At 50.2% G+C, this 23,933-nt stretch overlaps 1 protein-coding gene across 1 annotated transcript; it reads right to left on the minus strand.

The window, feature by feature from the left end:
• Positions 1-84: 84 nt before the first annotated feature.
• On the minus strand, positions 85-23,644 carry LOC135824457 (developmentally-regulated GTP-binding protein 2-like). The gene is made up of 13 exons (XM_065337195.1): positions 23,445-23,644; positions 22,691-22,779; positions 9,141-9,212; positions 8,171-8,260; positions 7,793-7,853; positions 7,197-7,287; positions 6,520-6,592; positions 6,143-6,331; positions 4,955-5,031; positions 3,367-3,455; positions 2,690-2,748; positions 2,182-2,235; positions 85-1,643 (listed from the first exon to the last, which is right to left on the minus strand). Exons 1-13 carry the CDS (start codon positions 23,506-23,508, stop codon positions 1,557-1,559), a joined length of 1,095 nt encoding a protein of 364 aa, XP_065193267.1. The 5' UTR covers positions 23,509-23,644; the 3' UTR covers positions 85-1,556.
• Positions 23,645-23,933: the final 289 nt, after the last annotated feature.

Here is a 23,933-nt window from a genome sequence, read left to right on the forward strand (position 1 = left end):
GCCAGCCAGCAATACACACGCACGCATGCACACACACACACACACACACACACACACGCACGCACACACCAGACAACAGGCTGGACAGGTGCAACGATAGATCTTTTGAAAGCCAGGCCAAAATAAAATAGAAATTCCAAAAATGTCCGAGATCGAGAACACATAATTATTTGAAAAAAGGCAAGTGAAAAAGGCAAGAAAAACATTTTGATGGCATAGCCACCCGGGTACCCGGTGGCCATGCCCATGGGCAGAGCTTGAGGTGTATTCGGCAAAGACAGTCAGTATAGTATAGTACCAGGCACTACCAAACAAAAACAACAAAAACTGTACAGTAGAAACGGCGAGAACAAAACCAGAACAGCGTGAATCAAGTACAAGCGTTAGCAATACATTGATAGCCGCCAGCAAGAACAATGTACAATGTAGCTGATAATATTTATACACAATGCCGTCGTCGTCAGAGAAGAATAGTGAATGTACAATTGACAAAGCATAGCATGGTACGTAGGCAGCACAAGTAATTAGTTGCTCGGAGTCCTGGCGATGCGGTGCTACCATTGCCCCTGCAGTGTGCCAATCTCACCAGCCGCAGCAGCACTATCACAGCACACTGAGCACAGTCATTATGCTATCATGGAGTAGAGAAAAAGGAGATCACATCATGATGATGTCATTCCATAATAAATTACCGGGGTGCCATGAGTCCATGACAGTGCTCTTGATGTCATCCAATACATGACACACCGGATGATGATGTAATCACCAAACCTCTACCGCCTATATCATTCATGGTCATCTGAGAGCGAGCAAGTTGGTTATGGAGCAGCAAGAACAGCAGAGCAGGCATAGCATGCAGAGCAGGTACTGCAACATGCACAGTGCATACTACATACTAGCCAGCAGCAGGCAGCAGTGTTCACAACAGACTGCAGCAGTGTTCACAACAGACTGCAGCAGTGTTCACAGCAGACTGCAGCAGTGTTCACAACAGACTGCAGCAGGAGAACCCAACCAGGTCCAGACAGACAGACAGGACGTTTGCTCTAACCGTATGGGGCGAGCGAGACAGTGGTGGACGAATACACATTACCGCTAACAATTGCTAACGACTGTACAGAGCACTGAGCCATGCTGAAGCGGTGGTGGTGGTGCTCCAACTAGCACACCCGGCACCCACAACCTCAGCATACTGGGCAGCTAGCCTCCACAACACACGGAGCAAACCGGGCGCTTGAACAGGAACAAGAACCCAGAGCACACCACTGGCAACTGAACACATCCAGTGATAGCAGTAACGTCACCGTCACCGTCACCGTCACCGTCACCGTCACCGTCACCGTCACCAGCATACACAGAATCAGCAACAGCATACGCAGCATCGTCATCAGCAGACGTTGCATCAGCAACAGCGAACGTTGCACTAAAAGAACAGTTCTAGCTGTAGACCAACTTCCATGGCTGGCACCAGCAACAGTGCTGGTATAATGGAACTAGCACCGGGGTTGCAAAGCAGACATCTGACGTGACGGTACTAGCAAGTGCCAGTACTGCGGTTACTTCTTGATAATCTGCACAACATCGTCGTGGGAAATGTGATGTGACAGACCCACTCTCTGTGGACTGTGCTTAGTGCTGGCACCCTGTATACAGCACACAGACACACACCATCCACAAACACACACACACACACACGTACACACACACATGCGCACACACAGACATATACACGCGTGCGCGCACACACACACACACGTACACACACACACATACACGTACACACACACACACGTACACACACACACACAAGTGCGCGCACACACACACAACATACACCATAAAATCTAAAGTTTCCCTTACAACTCAAGTGTTACGAGCAGTGAGTCACACACTTGAACACTAGAGCGCTGCTACGCCCGCACAGTCAAGTTTCACTTGCTAGACCATTAGGTTAAACACAACGGTATAAAGTACGGACAACGCAGCACAGCTACTGCACTGGCTTCAAGAAGGCAGTGCAGTGTTTGCTGATAAAACGCTAGAACAAGGAACACCCAGCTGTGCAGTGCTGGGTTATTACGTACTAGTGTGCAAGAGTCCCAGTTTCAACAGCAGCATGCTAGAGCTGAGTGTCAGAGGGCACAGTGGCTGAGAACACAGAGTGCAGCAGGACACACTTACCCAGACAACTGCATACTTGAACGAAGACACCAGCTGACGATGAATAGAATGACACTGTACACGCAAAGGGAAGGAACGACACAATGATTTTTTTAAACAATGAAAATGTAAGCAAGCCATGAACACGTAAAGAGAGAGAGAGAGAGAGAGAGAGAGAGAGAGAGAGAGAGAGAGAGAGAGAGAGAGAGAGAGAGAGGAGAGAGAGAGAGAGAGAGAGAGAGAGAGAGAGAGAGAGAGAGAGAGAGAGAGAGAGAGAGAGAGAGAGACATACACACACACACATAGGCAGACACACAGACACAAAGAGAAAGACACACAGACCTCTTGCATGTAAGCGGCTGCGAGGAGACGCGAACAAATCTTATCTGCAACATGTAACTACTTCGAAGTAGACCAGTACCAATCATCCGTGTGTGCATGTACAGGCATGTGTGTGTGCGTATGTGCGTGCATGAGAATGATATCAAGGATTCTTCAGGAAAAGACTTCTCAAATTCAGCCAACTTACAACGTGCTCTATCGTTGCTCCGCGTCTGAGAATGATACCGTCCTCGAAATCTGGTGGACCTACACGTACGATAGCAAGCACAACACAAGTATGTACAGACACTAAGTCTTGTACTTGCTCACTGCCATGACTGGTCACGCGAGTCTCCCCAAAGAGGGAAGAGATTCAAAAGGAATCGTGGGAAAATGACTGGCTATTGAACCGCCCAACGGCCGCTACCCCCTGAAATACCCCAACTCTGGGTGGACTTGGAAATGATCCCACTTATGGGCTCACCACACCTCAGTAAGTGGGCAAGGACAAGGTGTAAAAAGGATTGACGAAATCAGGGTGTCCGTCCCGGGATCCAACCGCATTTACCCCTGCCCCTGCCCCAGGTGAAGGTAATACTTGCTACTACTGTAGTGTGTGTGGCTAAATCAGAGTGGATCTGATAAAGGCTTTACTAGCAGTATTGATTACACAAAAGTTACTCTAGCCAGAAGTAGCCAATCGGTCAACAGGTATGCATACTTCAAATAGACTAAGAAAGTATATGAACCCTGAAACTAATAAAGGTGGCAAGTACAACAAGCTGGCACACACATACACACACACACACACACACACACACACACACATGCGCACGCGCGCACCCACACACACACACACACACACCCACACACCCAACCACTTACATCCACGCTTCTTTGTGAAGATTCGAACAAGAGACAGATACTCCCAGATGGTATCCAGCAAGCCGTCCATATTCAAATCCAGCTCACAGCTGCATTGGACAAATCCACCCACCCACAACAAAGCAATAATCAGTATAAGCAAGAGTACATAACCCCCCAGAGTGTGCAACTCCACTATGGGTACTGTCCCGACAGAATTTCAAGTTGACGTCATTTTGATGATGCAATGTACACGGATTATCAGACGAATCCGGAACCTGTGGTTGACCGAAGCCGATCGATCCTGTACAAATTATTGGAAAGAAAAACGTGTGATGCGTTGACACCCGTACACATGTTGTAAATCACTGGTGCAAGGAGCATTGCGTCATAAATAATGACGTCAACTTGAAATTCTGTCGGGACAGCAGGGTATGTGGGAGTTGCACACTCTGGGGGGTTATGTACTCTTGGTATAAGCCAACAAGACTTGACTGTACAGACTCTCCTGGCAAAGACTGAACAACTTCAGCCATGATCACTCTCAAAAGTAGAGGCACAGACTGTCCACAGTAAAGCCTTAAAGGTGTCACTTAGCAGCCTTCCCGGTGTGCGAATAATGATGTCAGAAGACCCCCACCGGTTTCTGCCTTATGCTCAGATTCACTATACCGTATTTCCCTGAATATAAGTCGCTCCTTTGCACACTAAAATTCAAGGGTAAAAAAGGGGGTGCGACTTACAATCGAGCATGACTTACTACTGAAGTCAATACCGTAAAGTCTTGTATAAAAGCCGCACTTGAATAGAAGCCGCAATTTTGGGCCCATCAAATCACACATAAGCCTGGTTTTAGTGTTGACATACATAGAAACACCTGTCTTGTATAGAAGCCTGTCTCATATAGAAGCCTGCAAAATTTCACCAAGAAAGTCATAGAAGCCGCGGCTTTTATACAAGACTTTACGGTATATCAAATCAATACGGCTCAAACCTGAAAATGGGGGTGCGACTTGTAATCGGGGTAATGCGGTAATCAGTTACATGTAGGTACTACCAGGCAATGGGTAAGTCGAGTGTGAAACTATGAGTTGCAGTCGATTTCCTCTCTCCTTACTATTTGATATCCCAAGTACTTCTTTCAGAAACAAAAACTGCGTGACTTTGAGCAGCCTGTTGGTTCTTGTGAACTAGTTCTGAGGAATCGAGTGATGGTGACTCCGTATGAAACTCAAGACGGTGCCGATTTCTTTTGCAAAATAGAGCACATACTTCAAACAAGCATAACCACTCTTTGTCTGGAAATGTTTTTGTTCCACTGAAACAAATTTCTTGAGCCCAGTAACTCTCTACGCATGGTCAGCCAACAGAGCGGCTGGTCGCAAAGCAATCACCAAACACACTTCAAAAGTGGAGCAGGTGCTTTACAGACAAGGTGTTCATGTGCTGGAATCATCACACAGTGCTGCTCACTGAAATCCAGTCACGTCACTCAAGTTTGTGCCTTGCACCATTTTGCAGCCCAGTGTTTGGAAGTCTAGGGCTGCGCAACGCCCGTCGAGTACTAGAGTGACACGACTGGATTTCATTGAGCAGTTCTGTAGCTTACCAGGTAACAACCGAGTTGGGCTGCCTTGCAAGCCGATCTACCTCCTCCATGGACACACAGTCAATCTTGTTGAAACACTGCATGTACATACGCACACACGCGTACACACGCGTGCACACACGTCCACACATACACACACACGCAATGCATGCACCAAACACATCCAAACAGAGATATAAAGAAAACACAGGAGCTAGCAACACAACACGGTTTACAAACTTGACAACACAAGCCACCTGCACAAGCTGTGGAAGCAGCAACACTGAACAGTAAGACGTGATTCACAATACGTTGGCTATGAGAAATGATAGTCCACTAAGACCGTGCACCCCCAACTTGAGCACATCTACCCTGCTGAGTGATTTCTCTTGTATTCCTCGCCCAGTTTGCACAGACATGACGAAGCAGGTCGCTGAAATAAATTTCCGGATTCATGACAGGAAACAACTCATTTCCCACAATTCCAAAGGTCCATCATCAAAAAGGCTATTTAAAAGCACAAAACGAAAAAGAAAGAAAAAAGCACACGTACGTATGGTAGTCTACTGAAAGGAACAAGCATTATGTGGCACAGTGTATTTAGTATGATGATGACAGCATGTTATAGGCTATTCATACTACGTTCCAATACGCGTCACGTTCTGGAATTCCACTTACTGGCAGACGTCGTTTTCATGCAAGTGCATTCACACAGGCACCTATACACTGCTCGTATAGCTGGGCGTACAGCTTCTTTTGGACACAAATTGCCAGGAACGACGGAACGAATCTCGGAACAGGGGTTTGGATACGTCGCCCACGTTTCGTATCAGGCGTATGATTTTCCCGCCACGTTCCATGTTGCCATGGCTATTCGGACGAAAACGTCACGTACGCCACGTTTTGGGCATAGTGTGAATGTCCCATTACATATACTGCGAATGGTATGAGAGGAACATGCTTGTCCATGTCACTGTGGCTGTGTAGTACGGTGGTGGCAACTGATATCCGACCCCTGCTCGGCGCACTCACATTGCAAAAACCCAGCAAGCGCTTGTAACACTACGAAATAGAGACCGCTAGAATGGTGCTGCATTCTAGCACGGAAATCAGGGGTTGGATTTCAGTACCACCTCTGCATGATGAGAGCATGGTACATATAATTATCGTACATGGCATGAGAGGAACAGACATGTACATTCGACTTACATAGATGCAGTTCATGTAGATGCGATTGCCCACAATGACGTCAATCAGATCGTCTGTAGTGGCGTCCTCACGGAACAGCAGCTCGCCGTTGAAGATCTTGTACTCGTGCAGGATCAGATTGATCAGCTTGTCATTCAGGTGGGTGAGTGGCACGGTGGAAGTGATCGACAATCCACCACCCTTCTTGGGCTGCATAAACATGCACACACACACACACATACACACACACACACACGTGCGCGCAAACACACACACACACAAACAAGTCTCCAACCATATACCAAAGATGCATGAACCACACGTTTGTAGTTAGGTCACAAAAGCACAAAAGCATCGGTACTCCAAGACAGCCCAGACCTCAAGCACTGAATACACACCTTGAAATAGATGTTGGGCTTTCGGCGGTTGAGGCGAATACCGACGGCTTCCAATTCCTTCGTCAGCAATTCCCTGCAACACACACACACACACACGCACACACCATGCACACCCGTCGCAAGAGAAGCACACAAATCTCCAAGTGCACTGGATGTACACATGTAGAGACCTGACGCTTACGTCACTTTCAAAAAATAATATTAAAGCATGCGCAGGAAAAGTAAATCTTTCTCTTTGGCCTCAACTTCTTTGTTGTCCGGTTGGCCATTGCAGCCGTCGTGTAGGGCCGACGTGAAACCCTAAACACGAACACCCACAGAGTCTCTCATAGCAACGATAGCGGACGAGATCTGAATGAAACAGATCAAAACTAACTGTCTAATCCACACAACTGGCAGAGCCATGTGAACCAACCCCCAATGCACACCTGGTCTACACCACATGGAGTACATCGGAATAGGACGGCCGAGGCAGATAGTCACCTATGCACACCCTATACCTGCTGGGGTAGCCAGTCTAGACAGCATGCTGCTTTGATCTAAGCAGACAACACACACACATGCACACGCATACACGCACACACCCCCCCCCCCACACACACACGCATACACGTGCACATACACACACACGCATGCACGTGCACACACACACACACACACAGAGTGACAGGACGTACCTCTGCACCTCTCCTTTCGTGGCATCCAACATCATCAAGATGAGATCAGCTGTACGGGCGACGGCAATGACCTGGCGACCTCGTCCCTTGCCTACACGACATAGGAAACAAGAGAGTACACGCAGTCACATACACACATACTTGTACTTGCTCACTGCCAATATTGGTTACGTGGGTCTCTCTGGGAGAGGGGTGAGAGACTCAAAAGGAGTCCAAGAAAGATGACTCAATTGGCTATTGAACCGCCCAACGGCTGACGCCCCCTGAAGTCCTCAAACTATGGGCCACACACACACATACACGAGCACACACATACGGACACAAACATGTGCACACAATTGCACACACGTGTGCACAAAATGTATACACGCAAACGCACACACCACATACACACACACGGCACCAATATCCAGTCCAGGCACAAGGCTGATATGTGATTTGGAGTTAGGGACATTTCAAAGTTACGCGCAGTGCCCGGTCCCGGACCGCCCGGATAAACAAGGTACGAGTGTACTTAGAACACGAGTTTACGGCAATGACACCATGGCATGAGCATGATATCTTCACCGTGAGTCATAAGCCAACGAGCCACTCACCTGCAGCAGCTCCTTCAATGATACCGGGCAAGTCGAGTAACTGTATATCAGATCCATTGTACTGCAAGTGGGCACACACATACACCAAACACAATTACTTCAACACGCAGATACACATACTCAGACAATATGTAAGGGGAGTAGTGGCAGTAGCAGTAGCAGCAGTGGTGCTATGACAACAGCTCACAAGCAGAAGACACCCACCTCTGCCCCTCTCTGTCCCTCTCTGTCCTCTCTCTCTCTCTCTCTCTCTCTCTCTCTCTCTCTCTCTCTCTCTCTCTCTCTCTCTCTCTCTCTCTCTCTCTCTCTCTCTCTCTCTCTCTCTCTCTCTCTCTCTCTCTGTGTCTCGGTCTCTGTCTCTCTCTATGCTAGACATACCTCGATCACACCTGGAATGCAGGTCAGTGTTGTAAACTCGTAGGATGCAGACTCGCTGTGTGTCTTCGTCACCTTGTTAAGCAATGTAGACTGGGCACAACAACACCAATGGTACAGCCAGCAAGAACACAGTAAACACATACACGTGAGAACACAGCTAAATGCATGGTCAAACACCATGGCCATACATACACACACACACACACATATGTACGCACACACACACACACACACACACGCGTGCACATACGCGCGTGCACACACACACACATTGACCTTTGACGTCCATCGCCAGAGGCGATGATAGCGATGCTACAGCAGAAGCCATAGCAACTTGTGCTGGGATTGCACCATTCAACGGCTTGCAAGGCTGAAGAATTGACCGCCACTAATTCAGCATGTTCTACACCTCACAGCTAATTGAAGTGGCTTTTTCTGGCCAGTGAATCCCTACTTTTTGGTCGTTAAAAAACAACAAAAGGGAAGTCTTTTTGGTCGTTAAAAAAAAACAACAACAAAAGGGAAGTCAGGGTGGGCTGTGGATGCAGATTATTCTCCAGCACAGTAAGTCGACAAATTTTCGGCCCATTCAAATTTCGGCCTTCCCGGGCTAAAACACATTTCAGCTGCAACGAATGTTCAGCCTGTACTGCTGCTGCCTGTATACACTGCCACACACTGAACCTTGCAAAACAAAAAATTCGGCTGCAACAAAGTTTCGGCCAAATATGATGAGGCCGGAAATAAATATGTGGGGAATATTTCCTGACTTACAGTATGGTGTAAAAATTTAAAAAAAAAAGTAAATTATCGCGTCCGTTCTCGAAGGGAACTCACGACGGTCGCTAACACCCGGTAAACCCATACTGCTAGGGTTTACCAGTATGGTGTAGCTGCGGTACAAGACAGGAAGTTCAGTTTAGAGACTCGGCTGAGCTTGCACTCAGCTCAGTTGAGCATATCAACCTACCTTGCCGACGGAAGGGAATCCAATCATAGCAACACGTGCATCGCCGGATTTCATCACATCAAAGCCTTCACCCTGAACACACACGCGCACACACACACGTGCGTGTGCGCACGCACACACACACACACACACACACACACATGCGCATGCACAAACACAGGGGCATTGGTTATGTTAGGTTCGCGATTTCACATATGCACGCACTCGCACACTCGTACTCACCTTTATGGGGTATTCACACGACAGTCACTTGCACGTTTCACAGGGAGTGACATACGAGAAAAGTGACTGTGTGGATTCACACAGCTGCACTCGACGGCAGGCACGTTCGCATTTTTGAATGCTTCACCGACCAGTAGCCATGGGTATTTCAAATTTTCAAAACACGCATACAATAATTATCATGCTCTAAAGAGCTGCGTAAAAAACCAAGTCTTGTTTCGCGCTTTTTGGTGTAAATATACTCGTGCACGCCACGATTATCGTGAAAGTGGGCCCCCAGCTCGCTTGCACTTTTCAGCCACTTTCAGCCACTTTTCTCGTTCACAGGTAAAATACCATAGCAACTTTCCGGTGCACGTGGATTTGCCTGTCGTGTGAATACCCCATTACACTCTTGTACTCACCTTTGTCCCCTTTTCTAACCTTTTCTTTCATTGGCCTGGGTAGCTGAATTCGCGCTCTAGTACATTCATTGCCATAGCTACCCAGGCCCTTGATGTTGTAAATGTTATATGAGCCCTTTAGCCCCGTACACATTCCCGTATGCACGCACTCCCCTACAATACACATATTCATGCACACCCTGCTGACCCCGTTTCCCGCTCACCCTGTTTCACTTACTGCATGCACCCCGTTTCCCGCTCACCCTGTCTCGCTCAATGCATGCACCCCTTTTCCCGCTCACCCTAATTCCCACTTACTGCACGCACCCCTTTTTCCCTCCATAGCTTTAGATATACCCGGAAGGCTGCGCTTGCGCTGTGTTGTTCTCCCAATCTTCTCCTTGTTGTTCTCCCAGTCTTCTCCTTGTGGTTCTCTCAGTCTCTGTGGTTATTCCAGTCCTTGCCCTACTCTCCAGTCTCTTTGTAGTTCTTTAGTCCCCTTTGTGCTTCTCGGAGTCCGATAATATAACCATTATAACAGCCTATAATTCCGTGCAGTCTGAGATAGTATAAAGAGTGTTATAAAGTATAGTAGTGTTAGGTTCACGATTTCACATATGCACGCACTCGCACACTCGTACGCACTCGCACACTCGTACGCACTCGCACCCTCAAACTCACCTTTACAGGCGCGCATTCACTTTCACTCTCGTACTCACCTTTTCAGGCGCGCACTCATTTTCACTCGACGTACTCACCTTCACAGCCTCGTACTCACCCTTGTTGCTTTTCCTAATCTTTTCTTTCTTTGGCCTGGGTAGCTGGACTCGCGCTTTAGCACATTTATCTCCATAGCTACCCAGGCCCTAGATAAGCTCTTGCTGGAACATTTGCTCTGCCCCTAGCCTTGTCTAGCCTTGTCTTGCCTTGTCTTGCTTGCCTTGTCCTCTATCGAACTTCTGAGATTCTCTTCCCTTGTCGTCGACTTGAAACTGCTGATCCGCTCGTCCTATTGTGACTGTGCTTGATCTTAACATTGGCGCCCAACGTGGGGCTCGAACCCACGACCCTGAGATTAAGAGTCTCATGCTCTACCGACTGAGCTAGCCGGGGGAACAACTTGCCGCTGCCATGCGGATCCCATTGCCACCGCCATGCGTATCCCGTTGCCACCCTGTTCGCCTCCTCCTCAATCACCGTCACCTCCCGGTTTGGCACGGGGCTCGACTCGTGGAACCTGTCTCCATGGGGGTCGCCCCCGAAGTTATCAGATTGGTCCCTAGCCTTGTCTAGCCTTGTCTTGCCTTGTCTTGCTTGCCTTGTCCTCTATCGAACTTCTGAGATTCTCTTCCCTTGTCGTCGACTTGAAACTACTGATCCGCTCGTCCTATTGTGACTGTGCTTGATCTTAACATTGGCGCCCAACGTGGGGCTCGAACCCACGACCCTGAGATTAAGAGTCTCATGCTCTACCGACTGAGCTAGCCGGGGGAACAACTTGCCGCTGCCATGCGGATCCCATTGCCACCGCCATGCGTATCCCGTTGCCACCCTGTTCGCCTCCTTCATCACCTCCTCCTCAATCACCGTCACCTCCCCGGTTTGGCACGGGGCTCGACTCGTGGAACCTGTCTCCATGGGGGTCGCCCCCGAAGTTCCCAGATTGGTCCCTAGCCTTGTCTAGCCTTGTCTTGCTTGCCTTGTCTTGCTTGCCTTGTCCTCTATCGAACTTCTGAGATTCTCTTCCCTTGTCGTCGACTTGAAACTGCTGATCCGCTCGTCCTATTGTGACTGTGCTTGATCTTAACATTGGCGCCCAACGTGGGGCTCGAACCCACGACCCTGAGATTAAGAGTCTCATGCTCTACCGACTGAGCTAGCCGGGGGAACAACTTGCCGCTGCCATGCGGATCCCATTGCCACCGCCATGTGTATCCCGTTGCCACCCTGTTCGCCTCCTTCATCACCTCCTCCTCAATCACCGTCACCTCCCCGGTTTGGCACGGGGCTCGACTCGTGGAACCCGTCTCCATGGGGGTCGCCCCCGAAGTTCCCAGATTGGTACCGGCAAGCGCCATCGCCATTGACGCCCAGGCTACCGCCAGCGCCCTCGGTGCCCTTAATCATCAGGTCGTCGTGCCTGGATACCGCGTGTCGCCACCTCGAATTTGGGCTCGACTCGTGGAACCCGTCTCCATGGGGGACCGGATAAGCGAGGTCTGACTGTATTACAACTCTGGATGCCCCTGTGAGCGGTTGCCTTGGACATGTTTCACTGTCTACTAGTTGCCATGCAAGGGCATAGCAGCCTGGGGTCCATTTCAAAGTGGTTTCTACCTATCTAAACTCTGCATGCCGGTATGCGCTTGAAGTAGTGAGATGATGATGCTTTCGGGGAGAGCATTTGCTGAAATGACCTGACTCATAGGTATTCCATGACCAGTTGGCCTACGCCCCTATGCCCTAGAGTGTACTGTAACTTATAAGCACAAATTTTCGTTTACAAAATCTTTCGTTCGATCACTCTACCAGCAGGTTCGTTACGTACTAAATTTCGTTTTTTTGGTCCAGGTCTGTCACCCCGGACGTTCAGAAGGGTCAAGGGATCGAAGTTCGCCGTGCAGGCACTAGGTGCCGTCCTCCAAACTTCACGTGAAATTAGAAAACGACTCGCGTGATCGTGCTTGGTACAAAATTTAGTTATTTTTAACCCTTTAAGAGCCGCCCCATACTTGAATGCGTCGTAAACGACGCATTCAAATGCAAAACTTCAAAAGATCGTCACTCAGTCCAATCTCGCTCAAATCCAGTGATCGAAATATCCAGGGCGAAGAGAAAACTCTCACCTGTCGGGAAAAACAATCCGCGAAGCGCTGCGAGCAACGGTTCCTGAGATAAATCACTCGTAAGTTGAGCCGCGATCGCGGCAATTTCAAAAGCGCACAGTGCGACTTTAGTATTGAGAATTTTGAGACTTTTCGTCACGCTGGTTTACTCGAATTTGCACGGGTTTCACTGTTGATATTGTCAAGAGTACAGAGCGAAAAAAATTGGAACTCCACGATCGAGTAAAATGAAATATCTGGAGCGGGACGCAATTGGACGCATTTGGGGCAAATTTCGTACTGTCGCTGCGATCTAGCGCTGGATAGACGGTGTGCCGGCTATCATGATCGACCTCATTCTCTTCCTATCGCGGAGACCTTTCCAGGAAGCCCTGGATTATGAGGATTGAGTGAGTAGAACTGAAGCTATGATCCAAGGAACACGAAAAAATGCAGAATTTTGAAATTTTCCTGTGGCTCTTAAAGGGTTAAAACAAGGAAAACATGCCCTGGTCCCCCAAACATCTGTATAGCCATACTTCGTGTATCCGGACGGTACGGGACCGGGCACTGCCCGTAACTTTGAAATGCCCGTAACTCCAGATGACATACATTGGGGAAAGGTCATAGATACGGCATATGACAATCACTATTTCCAAAAAACGTGACAAAAGAGTAGTAATATTTCCACTGAAACTCGCGCACATGGTGCCCGGTAGACCGAAGTGCGGGTAACTTCGTAGTCTGGATACCCTAGGTATGAGTGTGTTACGTGGGTATGAGTGTGTTACGTGGGTATGAGTGGAAGCTGTTCGGACTACAACTTCAGCTTCCCTTCATCAATTTTAACAATGAATCTCAAGCATTCTGGAAAGCTATTGGCAAGAGGAACAAGCCAGAGGGATTTTCACCAGCTGGAGTGTTTACTGTAACTGCAGTAGCACTATAGCCTAGGGAGCTGGGAAGACAGTGGCACTATAGCCTAGGGAGCTGGGAAGACACGCGCAACGCAAAATTGAGACAATTCGCTAAGATCCATAGTTTTTTGTAGTATTCATCGTAGAGCGCTCCTTTCCTTTGTAGCTAACCGCTAAAGACCTGTGTCTGACTTCACACAGGTATATGCATGCCCAGACTGTCACGCAACAGAGGGAAATCCTTTACATGTATGTCAAAATTATGCCAAGTGCGGAAGTGAAAATTTGCAACGGGACGTAAAATGCCTTGCGAGTGCCGTAACTCCACTATTCGACCTCGGATCGACTTCAGATTTGTTGGAGCCGACAGCAGAGAACTTTCTGTTCACGAGGCTCTCCTTGACTATACATTAGATAGTGTGTCTGGACACGGACTATTGGATGCATTGTTCTGTGCATGTATGGTACTTTAGGTAACTGCAGGCTAGACGAGCCATACCGATTCTATGTGCATGCCCTACAGCATTATGGCGCTTTGCTGGTTTGTATTCATCCATTTTCACGGTACTTAGACATTTGAGGTAGACGTGTAGGCGCCTTTCCATAGATCATGTCAATAGACTAGTAGTGGGCACGCCAGACACTTTGTGGCATCGCCGGAGTTTCAGTATTGTCAGTTTGCACCTATGTGGTCGCAGTTCTATCGCGACAAGCTGTGCATTTGCCTCTAGGCAATTCACCTTTCCTTAGCTACGCTGCAGTTGTGCTGCGATATTCATCTATAGCATAATATTGGTCTGTGTGATCGAATCCATGTGTTCAATGCATTCTAGGTTGCTAACATAACAAACCAGACCAGACACGGTATGGACTCATGATTGTATGTAGGTGTGAACAAGTTAGTTTCTGGCAATGTTGTGGTGTTTGGTTTCCGCCCAACATTGTCGATCTGCATGTTTGCACTAGCGTGCAGCTGAACCAACGCAGCCGAACCAACGTGCCTTGCAATGCTTTGCTAGGTTTTTCTTTCACTGTATCTTTTTGGTCACATATAATACCGTACACTTTTGCTTTTACTCTCTCTCTCTTTTTAGCACGTTTGCGTTTTGGTTATATCGAAGAACCCAGTGTGTAGTTACGATCCATCACAGTTTCAATGTTTATGGACTAGCGTGGTGTAGTCCTGCGGAACATTAATGGTAGCAGAGGATGGTTTATCGCGTTTCGTAGAAGTTGATTACAGAGAGAACTGTAGTCATGAGCACGTCCGATACCGAAAATCGGAGCACTGCAGGCATGGAGGATGCGGAGCAGGAGGTGGCATCGCAAGCGTCTGGTACGTCACTTTCGGATAGTGAACCAGAGGCGGTCGCCCTGTACTCAGGCAAACTCAGAGCGCTGAAAGTGCAAGTGAAGTCGGACTTCACCAACGCGAGAAGGACCCTGATCGTCGATCTCCGTCGGGTCAGTTCCGGTGAGTTGTCATTTGATCAGGTAGCAAGCTCACCCGTGTTGACTGAGTGTTACGAACGAGCTGCATCCGTAATTGCCGAGCTCGTTAGTGTTTACACCACGGAGGATAACAATAGTCAGGCAGAGAAGATGTTGAGAGAACTTGAGAAGTTGCAAGAAGAATATGCAGAGGCATCGGCTATGATTGTTGAGTATGGCAGAGGCGCAGTAGAAGACCCCGTCCCTAGATCTAGGAGGCTGTATGCAGCACCTCACGATAGTTCGCATGACGAAAGGTCAATTCAGTTTCAAGATAGTAGATACGACGCACGCACACGTGGGGCTAGCCCGTATTTACCGTTACAGAGACGATCGCTGAACTCGCGTCAGCTTTCGCAGAGCCTGAGTGATTTATCCATTCAGGGACCCCGAGATGCCGTGAACGTAGCTGCCGCCATTCACGAGGAGCACCACGCACCAGTTCAGGGATGGCCGCAAGCTAGTGATGAAAGGCGAACGCCAACCGGCCTGAGCGCGGATGGGGGAGATCAAACGAAAGAAATCCAAATCTCCTCAGAGCACGAACAGCAGTCTCAGAGAGAAGTCCCGCAGGTCACGCAGACAGCAGTGGCAGCTCCGCCACCCGCCACGAGTTCGTGTGTCGTACCGCAAACCTCGTCAGTTGCAGGACTCGTGGTGGCGCCGACCGCCTCAAGTGCAACATCCGCTACGAAGACGCAAGCTCCGCGCCAACCACGCGGTGCAGCAGAAGTCACAACACGTGCGACCGCGAGCACTTCGTATAGTGCACAATCTAGCAGTGCAAGTCGGCCTGCCGCGGGCAGGCAGCATCAGGCAAGTCAGGGCATCGCAGCCCACGCATCGCAGGCATCGAAAGTGAGGTCGACGCATTCACAGCCTGCCACTCGGCAGCACTTGACCAGTGCAAGTGCAGTTTCTATGCCAAGGATCTACCCTACCCCTGGTGCGAATCCTGCATCTGCTAGTGCAAGCTACATATACAGCAGTAGTAGTTATGGTGCTAACAGCTACAGTGCCATGCCAAGTATGCAATTCAGTAGTCCCAACCAGTATGGAACACAGCAACCTATGTGGACAGGCAACAACATCACGCAGCCTAGCTATGCAACCTATAGCAACGTCCCACAAATGGTCGCACAGACACCAAGCATGACAACTCAGCATGGTCTAGCCTTACCTGCTGCAGAGGCCACCACCATGCCACAACCGCAGAGTGCACTGACGGCACCTCACCAACCGGAACCATGGCGTCAGCTGAAGCAGATCGGCATTCCGACATTCAACGGCGACAAAAGAAAATTCGAGTCTTGGCGTGCGGCGTTCATGGCATGCATAGACGCATCTCCGGCAGCACCAGAGTACAAGCTACTGCAACTCAGGCAGTACCTAGTCGGCGACCCACTGGACTCCATCGATAGCTTAGGCTATTCCCCTGCTGCGTACGAGGCCGCCAAAGCGCTACTGGTCAGGAAGTATGGCGGAGAACGCAGGCGTGTCGCGATCCACGTAGAAGAAATCGAGCAGTTCGGTAAGGTTGGCTACAACAGAGCGTCCGAGTTCGAGAAATTCACGGAGCTCCTCGAGGTAGTAGTCATCAACCTGAAAGACAGCGGCCGGGCCGCAGAACTGGAGGCTGGTACGTTCTACCAGAAGCTCCTCCGTAAGTTCGACGAACGTGTGCTTGCACAGTACCATCGATGGCGGTATGATCGGCAAGTAGAAGAGTCCGTCGAAGCCCTGCTCGAATGGGCACGAGTAGAATCAGAGCTAATGATGATCTCGGCAGAAACGGTGAGCGGCGTAGCAGTAAAAACCACGCCCCAACAGCAGCAACCACCCCGAGATAACCGGTTCCAGAGGCGTAGTGCTCCGCCTAGTCGCAACCACGCATATCATGCTCAACAGAAGAGCGACGTCAACTGTGCAGTATGCAAAGGCGCACATCCCCTGTGGAAGTGTGCGGCATTTAAGGTCATGTCGGTCAATCAGCGTTGGCGGCTCGCCAAGCAGAGCAACGCGTGCTTCCGGTGCTTGGGCAGTGGCCATGCTGGCAAGGACTGCCCCCGTGATCGTGAGTGCCCGGTTAGTGGATGCATCAAACATCACCACCCGCTGCTCCATGGCAGCAATGTTACCGGCAGCGCACAGCCAACTCCGGAAGCTGAGAAGCCCGCACCCCAGACATCACTGGTCACGACTGTCACAGAGGGGGAGCCAGAAGCAGCGACACATGTGGCACAAGGGCGCCGGACGGACCGTGTAGCTCTACGGACAATCCCGGTGACACTGTGCAACGGCCAGCAGTCAGTGACTGTCAACGCTTTGCTGGACGATGCCAGCACTGTGACGTATGTGCACACTAGTATCGCCACTCGACTCGGTTTGAGTGGCAAACGCCAACGGACGACGGTCAGCACGCTCAATGGCAAGCTGGAGACGTTCGAGACTATGCCAGTAGACATCGGGCTGAGGAGTGTTGATGGCAACTTGAAGCAGACGATCACGGCGTACACCACCGACAAATCCGTGACTGGCGACCTTCGCGCAGTCGACTGGCTAGAAGAGGCTAGTAACTACCCGCACCTGAGGGAGATTCCATTCCCAGCGGTGGGAGAACACGACACTGTAGATATGCTGATCGGCAGTGACCAAGTCCAGCTGCACGTATCGACGCGTGACGTCATTGGTGAACCTGGGCAACCTGTCGCTAGGTTAACACCGCTCGGATGGACCTGCGTAGGGAAGCTCAGAGCACCCAACTCCAAGCAGACGCAGGGCCCACAGCCCAACCGTTCGTACTACGTCGGTGGAGACAAGTCAATTGCAGGAGTCGAGCAAGCCCTGCAACAGTTCTGGAAGGTCGACAGCTGTGGCGTCGAGACGGACAATGCGGCTCCAGGACCAACATCGGCAGACGAGGCCGCAGCGGTGAAATTAGTGGAAGACTCCACGCGGCTAGTAGACGGCCGGTATGAAGTATCGATACCATGGAACAGTCGTAAGGCGGAGTTAGTCAACAACGTTGATATGGCGACTAAGCGGCTGGAGTCAACACGTCGACGACTGCAACGTGAACCGCAAGTAGCCCGAGCATACGCCAGAGTGATCCAAGATTACCTCGAGAAAGGATATATCACCGACGTCACTGACGAAGCGTCTACCGACCAATGCTGGTATCTGCCACACTTCGCCATTGTGCGGCCACAGAAGACGACAACTAAGGTCCGGATTGTGTTTGACGCAGCCGCCTCCTACCACGGCATCTCACTTAACGACGCCATCCACGCCGGCCCGAAGTTGCAGCGAGACCTTTGCGATGTTCTCACCCGGTTCCGAAGAAAGCCCATCGCCGTTGCCTGCGACGTAGCAGAGATGTATCTGCAAGTTTCAATACGCCCCGAGGACAGGCCGTACCACCGCTTTTTGTGGCAGGACCCGGCCTCCGATGGTCCGGTCAAGAAGTACCAGTTCAACCGCTTAGTCTTCGGTGTAAACGCGTCGCCATTCTTGGCTCAGTATGTCGCCCGCCAAGTCGCGGACGCAAGCGTCGATACCCACCGATCAGCAGCAGAGGCCATCCTGGACAGTACGTACATGGACGATACGATGGACAGTACTGCCACGGTCGCCGACGGTACCAAGCTCCATGACGACCTAATGGAGCTGTGGGGGAAGGCAAGCATGCGACCGAGAAAGTGGTTATCCAACTCGACTGCGTTGCTGAGTACGATCCCAGAAGAAGAACGCGCAGCGGATGTCGACCTGACGGTGGGAGACCTACCATCGGTAAAAACGCTCGGAGTGACATGGTCTGCCCTCGATGACGAGTTCACGTTCCGCGTGCAGCAACCGGATCTGCCCAAGCGTATCACAAAGCGCTACCTCTTGCAGCGGACAGCAGCCGTATTCGACCCACTCGGCTTCATATCGCCGTTCGTCGTTCGAGGCAAGATGCTGATGCAGGAATGCTGGATGAGTGGCGTCGACTGGGACGAGCAACTTCCCGACGCGATAGTTGATAAAGCCCAGCAATGGTTCCAAGAGTTGAGCGAGCTCAGCAACGTCCGAGTCCCGCGTCAATTTGAAGCATCGACCGGCAAGCTCGAGCTGCATGCATTCTGCGATGCGTCCAGCGAAGCCTATGGAGTTGTTCTGTATGCGAGAAGTGTGCGCGAAGATGGAACAGCGGAGTGCAGATTCCTCGTGTCGAAGAGTCGTGTCGCGCCTACCGCCGCTACCAGCATTCCCCGGCTCGAGCTCATGGCGGCAGTTCTCGGCCATCAGGTTGCCACTCGAATGAGTAAAGTGCTCGACGTGCCACTTAGTACTGTCACCTTCTGGAGCGATAGCACGACGGTCCTCCACTGGATTCGTAGCTATAGTCGGCGGTTCAAACCATTCGTCGCGAATCGCGTCAGCTACATCCAGCAGCGTACCGCACCGCGACAGTGGCGCTACGTCCCTACGGGACAGAACCCAGCTGACCTGGCATCACGAGGAGTTTGCGTCAACGACCTGGTCAACGCAGACCTATGGTGGCAAGGACCGGCGTTTTTGAGCAACGGCTCAACCTGGCCAGCCACGGAGCTAAAGGATACTTCGGGGTTGAGCGACGACCCGGAAGTTCGCAAGGCAGCTGTGCAGGCGTCTGAGAGCGCATTCGTGACGCAGCAGATCACCGTCGTGCAACCAAGCCGCTACTCCAACTGGACGAGACTTGTGAGAGTTCAGGCATGGATCAACCGGTTCGTCAATAACTGCAGACAAGGGGACCGCGTCAGCGGAGAGCTAAACATCCAAGAGTTGGAAGCGGCGGAACTTGCCATCATCTACGGAGCGCAGCAGGATGCATTTGGTGACGACATCAGCGCACTGAAGAAGGGGAAGACTCTGCCAGCAGCATCGCGGTTAGCAAAGATGTGTCCGCGACTGGATGAGGATGGCCTACTACGTTGTGACGGCCGCACCCGCCTAGCTGACTGGCTCCCGTACAGCACGCGCTTCCCGATCATTCTACCCCGGAAACATGAAGTTACGTCGCTAATCGTGAAGCACCACCACGAGCTGCGACAGCATGGTGGCACGAACGAGACGCTCGCGGCATTGACAGAACGGTTCTGGCTGGAGTCTGCCCGAGAGGAGATACGCCAGTGGGAAGCTGAATGCATGGTGTGCCGACGTCGCAAAGCCAGGACGGCAGAGCAAGTTATGGCGCCGTTGCCGAAGGTCCGGCTCGCTACACCGTTGAGAGCCTTCGCTAGAGCCTCGGTAGACTATGGCGGCCCATACTTAACGAAACAAGGGCGAGGACGCAGCCAAGCCAAACGTTACCTCTGCGTTTTCACCTGCCTGCTAACCCGAGCCGTACACCTCGAGATGAGCTACGGCCTCGACGCCAGCTCGTTTCTTAACGCGTTCTCAAGGATGGTCGCGCGCCGTGGAAAACCGCTGGAGATCATTTCAGATAATGGGACGAATTTCGTGGCAGCCGATCGTGAGCTGAGGGAACTGGTGGAGGCTCTGGATAACGACGCAGTTTTCAAGTCCCTGGCCAACCGTGGGGTGGCTTGGAAATTCAACCCGCCGCTAGCCCCGCATTTCGGCGGAGTCCACGAAGTAATGGTTAAGGCGGCGAAACGCGCCCTCAAGGCAGTTCTCGGCAATGCTGACCTGACGGATGAGATGCTGGCAACTGCGCTCACGAACGCCGAAAGCCTTATGAACAGCAGACCGCTCACGTACCAGTCGGCCAGCCCTGACGACAGCTCGCCGCTAACGCCGAACCACTTTCTGACGGGTCAGATGGGCGGTCAGTTCGCCCCAGAAAGCGTAGACACCACAGGTTTCCACCCCAACCAGCGATGGCGGCAAGTTCAAGACGTGGTGAAGCAGTTCTGGCGGCGCTGGCTCAAGGAGTGGGTGCCGACTCTCAACGCGAGACGGAAGTGGCTAAAAGAACGGAGAGACGTGGCAGCAGGAGACATCGTCTTGGTATTGCAACCGGATGCACCACGTGGGCACTGGCCACTCGGACGCGTCATGGAGACCAAGCCGGGCCCAGATGGTCACGTGCGTGTTGTGGAGGTGCAAGTCGGCGGGAAGCGAATCACCCGTCCCATCACCAAGATCTGCCCGCTAGATGCATAGAGAAGATGGCAGCTAGAGCTGTACGTATTCAGTTATGGTGGTAACACAAGTAAGACAGAAGCAGTAGTTCAATAGATGCAGCATACATTGCAGGCATATCACATAAGCACCACAGTGTTATCATTTTTATGTTTACCACATCTTTTTGCCACGCAGTGATTAGACCGATAGAGGTACAACACATGAAATTGTAAGCTAGGTAGTAGTGGAATACGCTGCGAGGTAACTCATCGCGTATTCGAGGGGGAGGATGTTCACGAGGCTCTCCTTGACTATACATTAGATAGTGTGTCTGGACACGGACTATTGGATGCATTGTTCTGTGCATGTATGGTACTTTAGGTAACTGCAGGCTAGACGAGCCATACCGATTCTATGTGCATGCCCTACAGCATTATGGCGCTTTGCTGGTTTGTATTCATCCATTTTCACGGTACTTAGACATTTGAGGTAGACGTGTAGGCGCCTTTCCATAGATCATGTCAATAGACTAGTAGTGGGCACGCCAGACACTTTGTGGCATCGCCGGAGTTTCAGTATTGTCAGTTTGCACCTATGTGGTCGCAGTTCTATCGCGACAAGCTGTGCATTTGCCTCTAGGCAATTCACCTTTCCTTAGCTACGCTGCAGTTGTGCTGCGATATTCATCTATAGCATAATATTGGTCTGTGTGATCGAATCCATGTGTTCAATGCATTCTAGGTTGCTAACATAACAAACCAGACCAGACACGGTATGGACTCATGATTGTATGTAGGTGTGAACAAGTTAGTTTCTGGCAATGTTGTGGTGTTTGGTTTCCGCCCAACATTGTCGATCTGCATGTTTGCACTAGCGTGCAGCTGAACCAACGCAGCCGAACCAACGTGCCTTGCAATGCTTTGCTAGGTTTTTCTTTCACTGTATCTTTTTGGTCACATATAATACCGTACACTTTTGCTTTTACTCTCTCTCTCTTTTTAGCACGTTTGCGTTTTGGTTATATCGAAGAACCCAGTGTGTAGTTACGATCCATCACAGTTTCAATGTTTATGGACTAGCGTGGTGTAGTCCTGCGGAACACTTTCTATTACTCAATTCCGTTCAGGGAAAGCCGAGTTCCGAAATATTTGAGGGTTTGCAGAATGGACTTCATAGTGATGCGAATGCGCTCGAAATTCTCAAGGCGCGTGACGAAAAGTGCCCCCAAAATGAAAATAAGGAGAGTGAAGGCGCACGAGAGCAATCGCTCTCATTTTACCAGATGGTCTGGATTATGTGTGTCAGCATTTGTTCGGTGCACTGAAATTTTAGGTATGAAACAGACGCACCGAACGTACCAAAAATAAAAAAAGTACACCGAAAATTTGTGAAATTACAGTATACTCTTAGTGCCTCTTAGGTGTTATCTAAATTTAGGTGCCTGTTTTCTCTACTGAAATCAACGAAATTAAAGTTACACCAAAATTAACATGTTATACAGCAACCAACTATGGTAGCCAACACCAAGACTATGTCTTAGTGGTCACCTCCTCCACACAGGTGAGGACTGGCCACAGAGGGTGGCATGATTTAGGCCGTACCTTTGGTCCGCTGGTCTTCGGCCCTTCAATCAGCTGTGCGCGGTACTTTGCTAGCTTAGCCTTCAGCAACCCAAGATGATACTCAGTGGCTGTGTGTGTGTGTGCACGTGAGAAAGTGACAAGGAATACACACACGGGCATGAACACACACACACACACACGTGCACGCACATGCAAACACACACACATGACCGCGCACGCACACACACATACACACACAAGCGTACAGTCTTGCAGACACACAACGCTAACACATGAAGGGATCAAACATGCCCCCAGATGGATAACCCCGTAAGACAAACTCCTGTGAGAAGCCAAGTTTTTCTAGAACAAAATCCCGAGCCATACTTCACTTGCCATATATTGTGATCAATGTCTCCAGTAGAGTATTTCATGTGTGATGCAAGTGAACATACACTATATGTCCAGGGTACTTCATACTCGACAAATCTCTCTGGATATAGAAGCGAAGATGGGTGTCTGGACGTGTTCTTGACAGTTTTTTCTCTTTCAGAAGTACCCCATGTACCAGATTAAACAGCAAATTAAAAAAAACAGTCCACAACAAGTAAACGATTATTTTGTTTGTTTTCCATAGGAGCAATCCCTCTTTGCATCTCATTGCGACTAGTCATGTCCCCGAGCCCTGAGCAATACGGAGCAATGATTGATAACAAGAGTACATAACCTCGGGTTGTGTACAATTGTTGATATCAAAATGGAAAATTCAAATGTAAAAGCGACAAGTACTCACCTTTATTTTTCTGAGTGCGAGCAATCTCCTTCTCGATTTCCGAGATCTTTTCTAAAATACCCATGGTTCTGGTTGTTTGTCAGGAACGCAGGAAAGAAAACGCTTACACTTTAGTGAAGGAACGAAGCCGAGGAAGAAGGCATGGACGAGCAAAGAGAATACAACGAGTACTACTGAAATTCCTGCCAGATCAGAGACTGAACGCTCTACCAGAAATAAATGCATGCAGTGAATGATCTGAGTAAAAAATTATGTTTTCGCACTCCATCGAGAAAAAAAGCACATTTTGATGTGTCGAACTCGCACGCGTGCACGATGGATCGATCGAGCCGCCCGGCGCGGTGTGCACGGCTCCACAGCGCTAGCGCTAGCGTAGCGATATCCTTCGACCGATATATCCAGGCCAGGCGCAAGACTAGGTGTGCGCGCGGTGATCGATGTGTCCAGTCTAGTCACAGTCATGTCATGTCATGTGTACGCGAGGTGATT

The sequence above is a fragment of the Sycon ciliatum genome, chromosome 9 (genome assembly GCF_964019385.1).
Source record: "Sycon ciliatum chromosome 9, ocSycCili1.1, whole genome shotgun sequence".
NCBI classification, from domain to species: Eukaryota; Metazoa; Porifera; class Calcarea; order Leucosolenida; family Sycettidae; genus Sycon; species Sycon ciliatum.

Bases quoted from the DNA above. Each gene is read 5' to 3' on its own strand.
- LOC135824457 (XM_065337195.1), bottom strand. From the start codon at position 23,508: ATGGGTATTTTAGAAAAGATCTCGGAAATCGAGAAGGAGATTGCTCGC. The intron at 22,780-23,444 runs GTGAGTACTTGT...ACACACACACAG, and splicing joins TCGCACTCAGAAAAATAAAG to CCACTGAGTATCATCTTGGG. The intron at 5,032-6,142 runs GTAAGTCGAATG...ATGTACATGCAG, and splicing joins TCTACATGAACTGCATCTAT to TGTTTCAACAAGATTGACTG.